This window comes from Ischnura elegans, chromosome 3 (genome assembly GCF_921293095.1).
Source record: "Ischnura elegans chromosome 3, ioIscEleg1.1, whole genome shotgun sequence".
Classification (NCBI taxonomy): domain Eukaryota; kingdom Metazoa; phylum Arthropoda; class Insecta; order Odonata; family Coenagrionidae; genus Ischnura; species Ischnura elegans.
In genome coordinates this window covers 7,279,241-7,292,473 of record NC_060248.1, presented here as the reverse complement: position 1 = coordinate 7,292,473, position 13,233 = coordinate 7,279,241, and the positions used below count along the sequence as shown (strand labels likewise).

Sequence of the window (13,233 nt, the reverse complement as noted above, 5' to 3'; positions counted from 1 at the left end):
TTGGGATATGGAAGAGGCGTTTTCCCTGCCTCTCAATGAAAATGAGAACAGCCACTCAAACATCAGCTAAAATAATACTGGCTTGAGCTGTGCTCCACAACGTGGCCATCAGCCAGAGGGAGCCAGTTCCAGAGCACATACAATTGCAAGATCCCCATGCTGATGTTCCAATACCTGCCGTGCAAAATAGAAATCTCAGTGCCATAGTTGAAAGAAGGGCTTTCACTAATCGCTACTTTACCTTCATCCAAGGATAACTGCATGCTGTAAGGTGAAAGAGGGAGGTGGGGAAACTTCTCACAACATGATTGAAAATAGGAGAATGGGATGTCTGGGCTCTGAATAGGAAATGAAATTGTCAGGAGGGTAATGAAGCAATGCAATGTATGCAAGACATCAAGAGACCGCAAAAGCATAGCATAGAGTGCACAATGTCACGCCATGATCATTTTGTTACATATATACATGAAAACAGAGATAAATCAGGTTTTAAATTATGACAAATAATGGTTGGCTGATGATAGTGGTAAATGATATTTTTGAGGGGTTAAACAATATTAGCATGTCTATATTGTGGTGCATGTAAACTTTTGAGATCCAGTTTCAAATTAAATTGGCTTTTGGTAGCATAATCCCTGATATACTATATCATGTTCCACAAAACCTTATAATAGTCTGACCTAGGTTTCGACTTGGTACAATATGTCATTCTCAAAAGATAAAATACATGTTTTATGTTCTTATACTGTTTTGGAAAGGTGAAGGGGGGTAAAGACAAGTCATTTGAAGGTATAAGATCAAACAGTATAAGGTATAAGAAAACAGTATAAGATCACCAAACATGTATTTTAACTTTTGAGAATGACATATTGTACCAAGTCGAAACCTAGGTCAGATTATTAAAAGGTTTTGTGGAACATGAAATAGTGTATCAGTGATTATGTTTCAGCTGTCACACACCTCCACCACCCACCAATATCACCACCCACCCTTGGATTGGAAATTGGTTTTTACTTAAAATACTCCCAAGTACAGTGTTTGTTTAAATAAATGTTGTGACTAATTACAGCTTTTCTTATTATAACTAGGTGATGCTGCCTTTGACATTAGTGGACATGCTGCACCGTCTGCTCCTTGGCACATAATAATTATCACTGGATATTAACTGATTAGATTATGCAATTATTTTAACAAAAGAAAATTCTCTAAAATCATATGCTTTCCTACTACCTGTAACTGTGTATTACATCATATTCTTTTCCAGATAATATGTTATTGTTAACTTGTTATACCTGCTAAAGTATATGATTACTGAGGTTTCTGCCAAAATTTATGTATTTTATCTCTGCTCTTGCAATTATTAAAAAAATATCAAGCAACTGATGCCTTTTTTTTCTAATATATTATTGAATAAAATCTTAGGTGATTACTTTCCAGATAAATTTAAATTCTAACCAAAAAATAATTTTATTACTAACTATATTGTAAAAATCAAAGAGTGCAGATAGTGATGCAAGCAATGATTTAGTTAGATAATGATTCAAAATTTCCCATTTAGCTTTGCATGAAAATGTATATTTTTTCCAAGGTCACTACTTGACAATGTTTACTGTGGTTTTTACCAACTAATGACAAATTAATTGATTGAATGACCCAGAGGAAAATTCTGCAAATTCCATACCCCCGAAATTAATAACTTTCTTAAATAAATACAGTTAAAAGAAGCAACACCAATTGACCAGCATGCATATTAAGGGATAAACAGGCATTGTAAAGAAAACAATTTCATGCCATATCAGATAAATATATTTCAGGCCATGCAGGCAGAAGCAGATTATTTTGTGCAATTTGGTAGTACAAGGACATAATTGAGTGTATGCAGTCCGTCATAAGCAATGCAAGATGTTGGCAGAAATAATCATGGACATGCAGCAATTGAGGAAGGCGTTGGAGTGAGGAAAAGGGTGCTTGGAGCGAAAGCAAGCGACAAGCACCACCCAGAGCTATAGGCACATGGAGTGAATCACAGCAGTGGAGGTAAACCAACAGCACCAACGGCACTCAGGAGAGATGGATGCAAGGTTGTAGCACTCGAGGAATTGCAAGTAGAATATAAGCAGCACCTTTCACTTACTATATTGTTGCTAGAAAGAAAAGAAAATTAACAATTAATCATCTAAAATTCCAAGGCACTCTTCCACTATGCCCCTGCAAGTACAAATTGTCATTATTAAATGTAACTAAAAATACAGCCTGTTATTTATATTATTCAAGTATTATCATGAATTTGTGTAGGTACATGAATGCCATTTTATGAATTATAAGTTACTCAGGAATCAGTCAAATCCACATGGAAGACAGGAGAGATAAAAAACATACTATTATTTAAATGATGCAAGTAAGATATAAAAACAATAAGCATACATTAACATAAGAGTTCCTAAAGTGACTAAGTTATATAAGGATCTACAAACAGAGATACCATACCCGCTTATGTTCTACTTCCATTGCATGCAATGTTCTTTGATGCTCCAATTCCTCGAGTGCTGCCTGAATCCTTATCTGCCGCAGAAGAGCTTCATCCTCTGCGGCAGCCTGCCTCATCTTCGCTTCATCATCTGAGGCAGTATGGATTCTGGCTAACCTTGCATCCAACTCCCTTTGATGAGCTTCAGCTCTTGTAAGAGCCCTTGGTGCTGTGGTGTTTCTGGTTCCCCCCACACAGTCTGTTGGCTGCTGTGGAGAGGGACCAGGTCCCATAGGGGACTGTAGGGTATCCACAGCCTGCCTTGGCTCCGAAGCAGAGCCAGAGACAACAGCTGTGGATCCCACAGCTTCCACTATGGGTGTCTCCTCCAACTGGTGGGGTTCACTCCATGACCCAGCGGCATCTTCATTTTGAAAAATAAAATGGATAAACGAATTTAATTTTTAGTGGTGAATACTTCTGATGAATATTTCTCGGGCTTGCAACCAGGTTAAATCTTGAAATTGGACTTCCATTAAATAACACAGCCTTGAGGATGGGAGACAAATAGTCTTCCGAAACGTTGGCTTGCATAAAAGCTTTAACCTGGTTGCAAACATGAGAAATAATTGTCATAAAATGGATACTTTCAGATATGACTACATGGAATTATTACTTATGAAAGTTATGTTACAAGTTTCATAGTATCATGGAAAATCTTTGAAAATCAATAACTGATTATTTTAAAGGCCATTGCACAGCACAACACCCAAGATCCCCAGCAAAAATATCCATTGACCTAGGCAGTGGCAGCCTGTGACTTAGCCAGTGATTCTTGATTTTAAAACAAATCACTGGTCATGTTCAAATAAGGCGAGATAAACTATTCTTAAATTGACTGATTTGTTCAATTTTTGACTTAATATATCTATGTTTTAACTTAAAATATCAATTACATATTGATCACTGTCAAGCCCACTGGCCCAATGTCACTGGGCAAATCACGGTCTCACTGAGTAGTCACTGAATTCACTGTGTACATCACTGAAAAGTCACTGTATATTTTTGCCAGGGATAAGAAAAATAGTGCATGGGTATTTAGGTATCCTTGAACATTACTTCCACTCATTAGTGCAATCTAATTATGTCTTGATAAACTTTGAGGTGTACAGTTGACAGAATTTTGTTCGACAAAAATATTAAATAAGTAATCAACATTATTAATGAATACATTTCAATGACCCGTTGAACTTACCTTCTCCTCCGAGGTCTCCATCAATGATAACAAAGTCTTCAGGGCCGCTGGGTGCTTCCATCAATCGATCACTATCCCCAACTGACAACAGATGGTGATCGATCGATGGAATTGCCACTTCCAACTCTGGGATGGTGCTGTCTTTCGACGTGGATGGGCAAGGTCCTCCGCCTGTACCCATCCGACGTCGTGCTTCCTCTGCTAGCACCCTTTTCCTCCTCATTTTTATATTATCCCACGCCTTCCTCAGTTGTCTACAGTTTCGCTAAATAAATGGAAAACAAAGAAACATTTCGTGAAAGATATAACGGCTAAGTAATAACAAATTATAAGTTACACGAATAAAATAAAACCGAAATACATCATAAGATAAGCACAGTTGAACTGATTTACATATATATTCCAGAACCGATCTCGAAAGCGTTATATATCAAAAACTATTTGATTATTAGATCATTCTATATGATGTCGACTTACCTGTCTTACACATCCGTGATTATTAAATTCTTCAGTTAATTTCTGCCAACATCTTGCCTTACTCAAAACGGACTCCGCATCCGTGCGCTTGCACTCAATTACGTCCTTGTACTTGACCACCAAATTGCACAAAATTTCCTGCTCCTGCCTGGCCATCCGCTCCGACATAGCCATTTATGTTTATATTGTTGATATTGGCAGGTATATCCCCGGTCGCATTCGGTGTATCGCTACTGCGCATGTCTGCGAAATTACGATTCGAAAAATTTAACGTGGAACAATACTGGAAGACTGTCAACTCTGAAACCCGAAACATCGTCGACAACAATGCGTCATTTCCGCTGGCTCAAACCCCTCCTCCTATGAACCGAGCTGGAGGAGGGTTTTATGATATGATGCGATCGAGGGATCTCCTCGTCGAGCTAGGCCGGCTTCAAACGAGGCCCTCCTCAGCTCAAACTTCGAGGGGACTTTTATGATACGGGCCTCAGTACAACATTTTTCCAATTTTTTATTTCTTCTACATAAAATCTTTTATCAAGGCCCTCCAAACAGGGGTTTGTTTCAATGATAACCTCTTTGTTCAACCAAAATCCCTCACCGTCCAGCCATTTCTTAAGATTTGGCAAAAGGAAGTAGTCATAGGAGGCTACATCTGAAGAATAAGCTGGATGGGGTAACAGTTCATAGCCTTATTTATAGACTTATTCATTCATCATGTTGACCACACTCGTAAGCGCCCATAAATTGTCTTGATGGAACAGAACATTTCAGATAATCATCTTTTGCTAAGGAGGTAAGTGTATTGAACATTTTATTATTGCTTGAGATTTCCAAGTTTTCAAGAGAGAATTTTTAGTTTTCCAGAGAATCTATTTCTTTAAGATTGTTAATGAAAAAAGAGTGTATGTATTGTCTACTCTTTGTATGGTAAACTTATTATCATTACGTAATTATTATGTTGGAGAGAAAATTAACTAACCACCTTTTTCTTACAAACTAATACAATTTAAATCTGATGCTCAGGAAAAATGTTACCCTAGCTGGACTTTTCTACAAGAATCCAAAACTGGATGCTTGAAGTAAAGGAATTGACTCCTCCAGGGTAATGTTAAGGGTAGAAAAAATAAAAAAAACAAACAACAATACAAGAACACCAATAAAATGACAGTTCCAGGTTTAACCCCCACACCCTCAACATGGCACTATCAAACTAAGCATAGGCAACATAAACAACTGCTCTTATGATATATATGTAATGATTGTCGTTTTGCCACCGACCAATGCTCAACTGCCACCATCGTGAAACCACTTGCTCTTACCCTCCCAACGGCACCCGAGTCCATAGTGCCCTCCACTTCACAAGCGTTTTCTTTACGGTCTGCATGGCTCCCTGCTACAATATGGTGCACAGCACACTTCTCAGAGTTCTCCACTACAGCAAGGACTTCAGAAGAGTCACGGCGATTCTTCGCATCCACAAGGTTTTCATTTGCGTCTGAATGGCTATCCAATTCAGTAACGTATTTCGTTGTATCCGCATCAGTCACGGTTTCAGTGGAATTCTCCACATTTGTGACATTTTCTTCTTTCACAACATCACGGCTAGGCAAAGAGGCTACCTGCAAAATGCAAAGTGGTCATCGTCACTAAAAATTGGCCAACTAAAAAATACACATCTAAACTCAATCATAGGCTTTGAAAGTTTATATATTGGAACCCCGATCTATCATTCCCGCATGGATCGTTTTCCCGCATTCATCGTTTGCCCTTCCTGGTCCCAAATAAAGTTCCATAAAGGCATTGTAATGTTTTCCCTTAAGGTGGGTCGAATAGCAGATTTCTCGAACTCGAATATTAATTCATTGCTGCAATATTTGAATACTTTGAATTTCGAATACCTCGAATACTAAACGATATATGCCGGAATGTTTGACTCGGTTGCCTATGCAGCGGGAGACAAGATTTTGGGGAGTACCGTATAAGCGTGTGTAAGAGGCGCACACATGTAAGAGGCGCACCCCCATTTTGAGCATCGGAGCTATGAAGAAAAAAATTTTGCGGCATTTTTTTAATACTATCGCGCGGTGTTGCAGACATACGCCTGGAATTTCGACAGTTATCAAACTTTCCTCTTTCAATATTAATCGAAAGAGGAAATTTTGATAATTGCGGCGGTAATAGCGGCACAAGAGGGAGTAGAAAGAGTCCCGATCCTCTCTTCGCATATGCCGTTGCTCTACGACGCTTGTCCTATTCTCGAACAATTTTGTTTAAATGCTCTCGCAGGAGTATTGCAATAGAATTGCAGCCGTGGAAAATTTTAAGGCAAAACACGACAGGCACATGGCATGAACCTTCCCAAGAGCTTGGAGAACAATCAGGGCAATCTCAGCGCCGTAGGATAATAACCACGTCGTAGATTTAACGGAGCCACACTCGGCCCTCCATCAGCCAATGCCTCTGCCGCTTTTTTTCCTTTCCGAGACCCCACAGGAAAATAGGAAAACATCAAGTTACAGGGGAACAATGGAAACGTATTTCATCCCTACCCCGTCTCACCAACTGACCTTGATCGATCTCCCAATTTATGGAGGCCAAATGCTAGGCGAGTCATCTACTGAGCCCGAAGATATCTCGATAGCTTTCAATAATTGTATGACACGCACGAGGTTCAAAAAAAGATAGAGATCTAACGCGACGCATATCTGACAGAATTTAAGTTTTTTTAAGCCCTAATTGTTTGACACAAAGATTTATAGTTACAACAAGGCTAATAATATCCAAAATAGTCCAAACAGGACAATTTCGGAAGAAACAAGCGTAGCATAAGCGCATTCAAACAAGACGAGACGGACTGGAAACTTTTCAAACTGCGTATATCACATTGCTGCTCCTTCGCCCCTTCGCTTTGAAGGCAACGACGTCACATCGAAGGCAAGATCGGACGTGTTCTTCCCGTGTATTTCGTTGCTTGCTTCGAAGACGGAGGGATCGCGCTCCTTCCCCTGGACCTCTCCTTCCCCGCTCTTCACTTATAAGCATTTCTGATTTCTTCCATCCACAATTTAGTCCAACAATGAACACACACTACTTCGAATTTTTTAAAGCGCAGGTTTTGACACCAATATAATTATCAGTTGCATTCATCCTCATATTAGCGTCTGAAGATGATTTTTGGAAAATCAGGTCCTCAGCGTGATGGAAATTACTTGGCAAGACAGATATTGACTATTAACCAGGTATGTCCTTCAAAAATACGCGTTTATTTACGTTTGATAACCGATTACTATATGCAGTATAAATGCCGCGGGATGCCCACTCGTGGCAGTAAATTTAGCGCGCCCTCCGGAGCGAAAAACCCCGCGCGATCTTTTCCATGTTCACCTCTGGGGTACCGACGTGACGGCGCGATGCTTACAAGAAAAGCAAACAGGAGCATTTTAAAAATACGTCACTAAGGGAGAAACTCCCCTGCCGGCCGCTTGTTTTTAACCTAGGATTACAGATGACTCACACTGAAAACCAAGGCCACTCGGTTCCCCTTAGACTTGCGACCAGTGAAGGGGAGGGGGAAAGAAAAGAAGTTTGTGTAAGAGGCGCACCCTCATTTTCAGCTGCAATTTCTGGGAAAAAAGGTGCGCCTCTTACACGCGCTTATACGGTAATTTTGATTTCCTTTAAAGGATTCGAACACGAATTTATCCTATTGATGGAATATTTAAATTTTATGGAAACAATTTGGGCTTATAGTTGATTCAACTAACATCCCTTTCAAATATTCTAAGGGGACACACCACCTCGCAAAAAATGATTGCATGCCATCTTGGCATTTACACTGCTACGATGGATTTCTGTCTGATGCATATATTCTTATCTACCAAACGCCATTTCAGCGGCACGCCCACATGATACTCGGCTTCATCCAACTTCTTATTTTCAACAGTTAGCTCGTTTTACCCCCACTCCTGCTGTCAAGTGCTAGCGGACAATCTGAGGCATTTTGCAAAATAAACGCGCTTCTCCACCGGATTTTCTTCAATTCTTTTCTGTCCATCTTTGGAAGTACTCACGAGATAAGAAGATGAATTCGAATTGCTATCAGGTAGACACCAAATATCATGTGAAAATATCCCTTTGTCTGTGACTGTAACAATAGAGATTTATAGCACAACTCATAAATTGTAACTTGACATATGGTTTCCGAAAAAAATACGACGTATTTCTAACATTATTGAAGCATTTAAAACAAGGAAATACAGTGGAACTTGTTTAGTATGTTTCTGAAGGGACCACAAAAAATAAACTTACTAACCAGGAAAACGTGCTAACGAGGAAAGTAAATAATAGCAGTCGGGGTAATAGCAATCTGTGGAAAAGTCTTCATAATTACAATTAATATCGGTAGTTCTCGTAGGATCACCTTCCTGAACTCTTTTCACCTTTAAAATAAAGAAAATGGGCGCTACATTGAAAAACAATACCATGTGAATAAAAATCACAATGTTTCATAGATTTCCCGAAGACAATTACATAAAAACGGCGTCTTTCTCCCATGATTTATCCTATATGTATTTATAGAAAGAGGGCAAGTAAAGCTAAGTCATGTCTTCTTTTTCAAAGCGTACTCTGAGAATATAACAACAACCCTGAGTATGTCAACTGGTTGTTTTTAAATATCATAACAATTGGACAAAATTATATTAACCTTAAATTATGGCAACAGCCGTACACATTCACTTCTGGAATAAAGCCATATCGATTGTTATATCGATCGATATATCGAATAATAACACGCAAGATTATTAGATTACGATGTAATTACAAGAAGATTTTATATTATACTGTTGAAATTTATTTTAAAAATTTATTAAATGTCGTCTGCATTCGTGCCAAGATCAAGTATTTTTAAGCTAAGCTTCGCGTGGAGATCCAGAGCATCGTCTGCTCCCGCAGCAGTAGTCAAATACACACGTACTCCGTAGCATTGATGTCGTGCAGTACTGCTTTAGCTAAAGTGGGAATTGGATAAGGCTCATTTCCTCATCATGATAACTCATGCAATAGCAACAATTGCACACTGGTGAAATTTGTGGGCACTCCAGAGGTAACAGACGGTGAGGAGCTCGGGGTGGGGAAATTCGGGGCTTCTCATTGGCTACAGTTTAGTCAGTCAGGCATTCCTGATAAATGGCCGCATTTTATTATTCATCACGTTACAAGAATTGAGAAATGCATTTGCATTAATCACGGTCAAAGAAAGAGATGTGGAATGAATGCAAGAATGTCAATGGCTAATAATAATAATAAATTAAATCATGAATTCGGAGGTTTACGACCCTTAAGAAGATACTGGAGAACGAATTGCGGGTTGTGTCACGGCAAGCAATTGAGCGTACTAACCAGGAAAGCGCAATTTTTTCAAACGTACTAACCAAATACTTTTACCTGTATTTTGTTCCGATGGTACCGGGACCGAGAGAAATCACTGTACTAAGGAGGAAAACGTACTAAGGAGGAACGTACTAACCAAGTTCCACTGTAGTTGGAAAAATATAATGGTGTTTTCTGGCGAAACTCAATATCCTTGTAGCTGAGCGTCTCGGCAGGTAATGTGGCATTTTTCCAAAAACAGGATAGCAGGTTATTATCAGTTATCAATTTACGAGTTATACTATAAGTCTCAGTTGTAGGATTTACTGAGGAAGGGATAACTTCTCAGGATATTTTGTTTCTCCTTACTAACAATCTGAATTCATCTACTCATCTGGCGTTATGCTAATTAGAAAAGAATGTCTAAGTTGCCTTCTCTTTAGGACAAGAAATTTCATGGCGCATTCGTATGTTTATGCTTCACCCTCTGCAGTATGTTCTGCGTACAACATACGCGATAGCATCAGTTCCGAACTTCACCTTGCACGAGTGGTTCCGTACTTTCCAGGGTGGGAAGACTTCAAACTGGCCAGTGTTTTCCGTGTGGGCTTAACAAAGAGAGGTTTCATTTTCATTGGTTTTATTTTTATCCGTCTTCGGATAAATATAAAACTACTATAATATAATGAACAGATTTCATCGCCCTTCCAAAGAAACAAGTGAGTACTATAAAATATGGACTAAAAATAATTGAATATGAAGAAAAAGCATCCGGAATATTGGAGAACACCTCAGGCTGTCAGCTAGCTCATGACGGTAGGGGTGGGGGTAGAGCGAGCTACCAGGAGAAAACAAGAAGTGGGATGAAGCCGAGGCTCAGGCGGGCGTGCCGCTGACGATTAACGCAACATTGTTCACGCTTTACAAATGGCCTAAATTACATGAAAATATAATTATTAGACAGGAACATTACAAATAATTGACTATTTTTTGCCTATATGATCCATCTCACAACCAATCACTGCGCCGGCAAAAGCGGTTCTTTTAGGCATAACATGCACATTGCTCTCGTGAATACGTGTACTGGAAATGGCGTTACATCGATTTTTACATCAGAAAGACATCCATATTAGCAGGGTAAATGCCGAGTGGAGAGCAAACATTTTTTTAGCGAGGTGGCGTGTTCCTTTAGAATATTTGAAAGAGATATTATTCGAATCAATATTATGACATAAGTGTCTCGATAAAGTACAAGTATACCTGAAATTTACTATAATCTCATACGAATCCTTTAAAGAATATCATAATTGTTCGCCAAAATCCTGCGTTTCCTGGGACAAAGGCAACATAGCCAAGCATTCCCGCACTCATCGTTTTTTTTGCCCATCCCCCTGTAAAACGATAGATCGAGGTTCCACTATAACAGGAACAAAACAGAGGATTTCCTATTTGGTACCTAGATATGTTATCAACCAGCACACTTTAAAATGCGTACACCAGAGTCACGAATGGCACTATTCGCAACACTTATGGCAAAAGAATCTGAATGTCAAGTGGAAATAAACAATAATGAGGACTGCTTAGTGGCAAAAATGTGATTGTATTCCTGTTCCTAAAGCTCCACATAAAACCTGATTTCTGAAAACCACACATCTGTGGCTGTGTGATGTGTGGTGGCATGATCGTGGATTCAGAAAAGTGGTTTGCCCAAATGGTTGAAAACCACTGGACGACGTCAGAAACTACATAGTCAATCACTGCACTATGGAGTCACGTCACGTGCAAATTGCTCACGATGGAACTGCATTGGGACTAGGATTTGTGATCACTGAGCATGATTTTGGACTGCAATGCTGGAAAACAGGAACACGGAGCTTCTCCGAAGGCAACTGGCACACGATCATGCCATCATAGCAGTTTATTCCACGACAGCATTGAGGCTTTAACATTACAGTTTAGGTAAATTGTAACCAATCACACCAACATTTTGTGAATCGATCGACCTTTAACTTGAATGGAGCTGAACCCAGGTTAAAGCAGGCAAGGACACGGCAGAAGTGCACCCGGCAACTGATCGGCACGCACCAAATCTTTGCCTTATGCCCAAAAGTGGAAAATGTTTTTTTTTTACTTGAACGCAAAATTAAATATGCTAAATTACAGCTCAGCTATTCTTGACATTGATTTTTTGTTGCATAGCTATCAGGTGGCAAACTCAGGTGTCCATAATTTTTCCCACGTAAATTATGCAACCCGATTGACTTTGAGAATTTTGTATTCGATTGAGGGATGAACCCTCCTTTCTGCAGGAGTTAGGAGGGAAAAAAACCTCGTCTTAGATTCGTGCAAATACGGTAATCTTGATGGAACAGAACATTCTAGAGAATCACCTTCTACTAAGGAGGTAAGTGTATTGAACATTTTATTATTGCTTGAGATTTCCAAGTTTTCAAGAGAAAATTTTTAATTTTCCAGAGAATCTATTTCTTTAAGATTGTTAATGAAAAGAGTGTATGTATTGTCTACTCTTTGTATGGTAAACTTATTATCATTACGTAATTATTATGTTGGAGAGAAAATTAACTAACCACCTTTTTCTTACAAACTAATACAATTTAAATCTGATGCTCAGGAAAAATGTTACCCTAGCTGGACTTTTCTACAAGAATCCAAAACTGGATGCTTGAAGTAAAGGAATTGACTCCTCCAGGGTAATGTTAAGGGTAGAAAAAATAAAAAAACAAGCAACATTACAAGAACACCAATAAAATGACAGTTCCAGGTTTACCCCCGAACCCTCAACATGGCACTATCAAACTAAGCATAAGCAACATAAGCAACTGCTCTTACGATATACAGTGGAACTTGTTTAGTACGTTTCTGAAGGGACCACAAAAAATGAACGTACAAACCAGGCAAACGTGCTAACGAGGAAAGTAAATAATAGCAGTCGGGGTAATTGCAATCTGTGGAAAAGTCGTCATAATTACAATTATTATCGGTAGTTCTCATAGGATTGCCTTCCTGAACTCTTTTCACCCTTAAAATAAAGAAAATGGGCACTAATTTGAATAAAAATACCATGTGAATAAAAATCACAATGTTTCATAGATTTTCCGAAGACAATTACATGAAAACGGTGTCTTTCTCCCGTGATTTATCCTATATGTACTTACAGAAAGAGGACAAGTATAGCTAAGTCATTTCTTTTTTGTCACAGCATACTTGGAGAATATAACAAGAACCCTGAGTATGTCAACGGGTTGTTTTTAAACATCATAAAAATTGGACAAAATTATATTAACCTTAAATTACGGCTACAGCCGTACACATTCGCTTCTGGAATAAAGCCATATCGATTGTTATATCGATCAATATATCGAATAATAACACGCAAGATTATTAGATTACGACGTAATTACAAGAAGATTTTATACAGTTGAAATTTACTTTAAAAATTTGTTTAATGCCGTCTGCTTTCGTGCCAAGATCAAGTATTTTTAAGCTAAGCTTCGCGTGGAGATCCAGAACATCGTCTGCTCCCGCAGCAGTAGTCAAATACGCACGTACGCCGTAGCATTGACGTCGTGCAGTACTGCTTTAGATAAAGTGGGAATTGGATAAGACTCATTTCCTCATCATGATAACTCGTGCAATAGCA

General features: G+C 38.9%; 1 protein-coding gene across 7 annotated transcripts in view; it reads right to left on the bottom strand.

Moving 5' to 3' along the window:
• The window catches only part of LOC124155400 (zinc finger protein 37-like), a 159,662-nt gene that overhangs the window by 89,910 nt on the left and 56,519 nt on the right, over positions 1 to 13,233 (bottom strand). For all 7 annotated transcript variants that reach the window (XM_046529183.1, XM_046529184.1, XM_046529182.1 and 4 more), the window contains one exon: positions 5,522 to 5,821. In XM_046529183.1, coding sequence (XP_046385139.1) covers positions 5,522 to 5,821 — 300 coding nt within the window. The remainder of the gene's footprint in view (positions 1 to 5,521; positions 5,822 to 13,233) is intronic.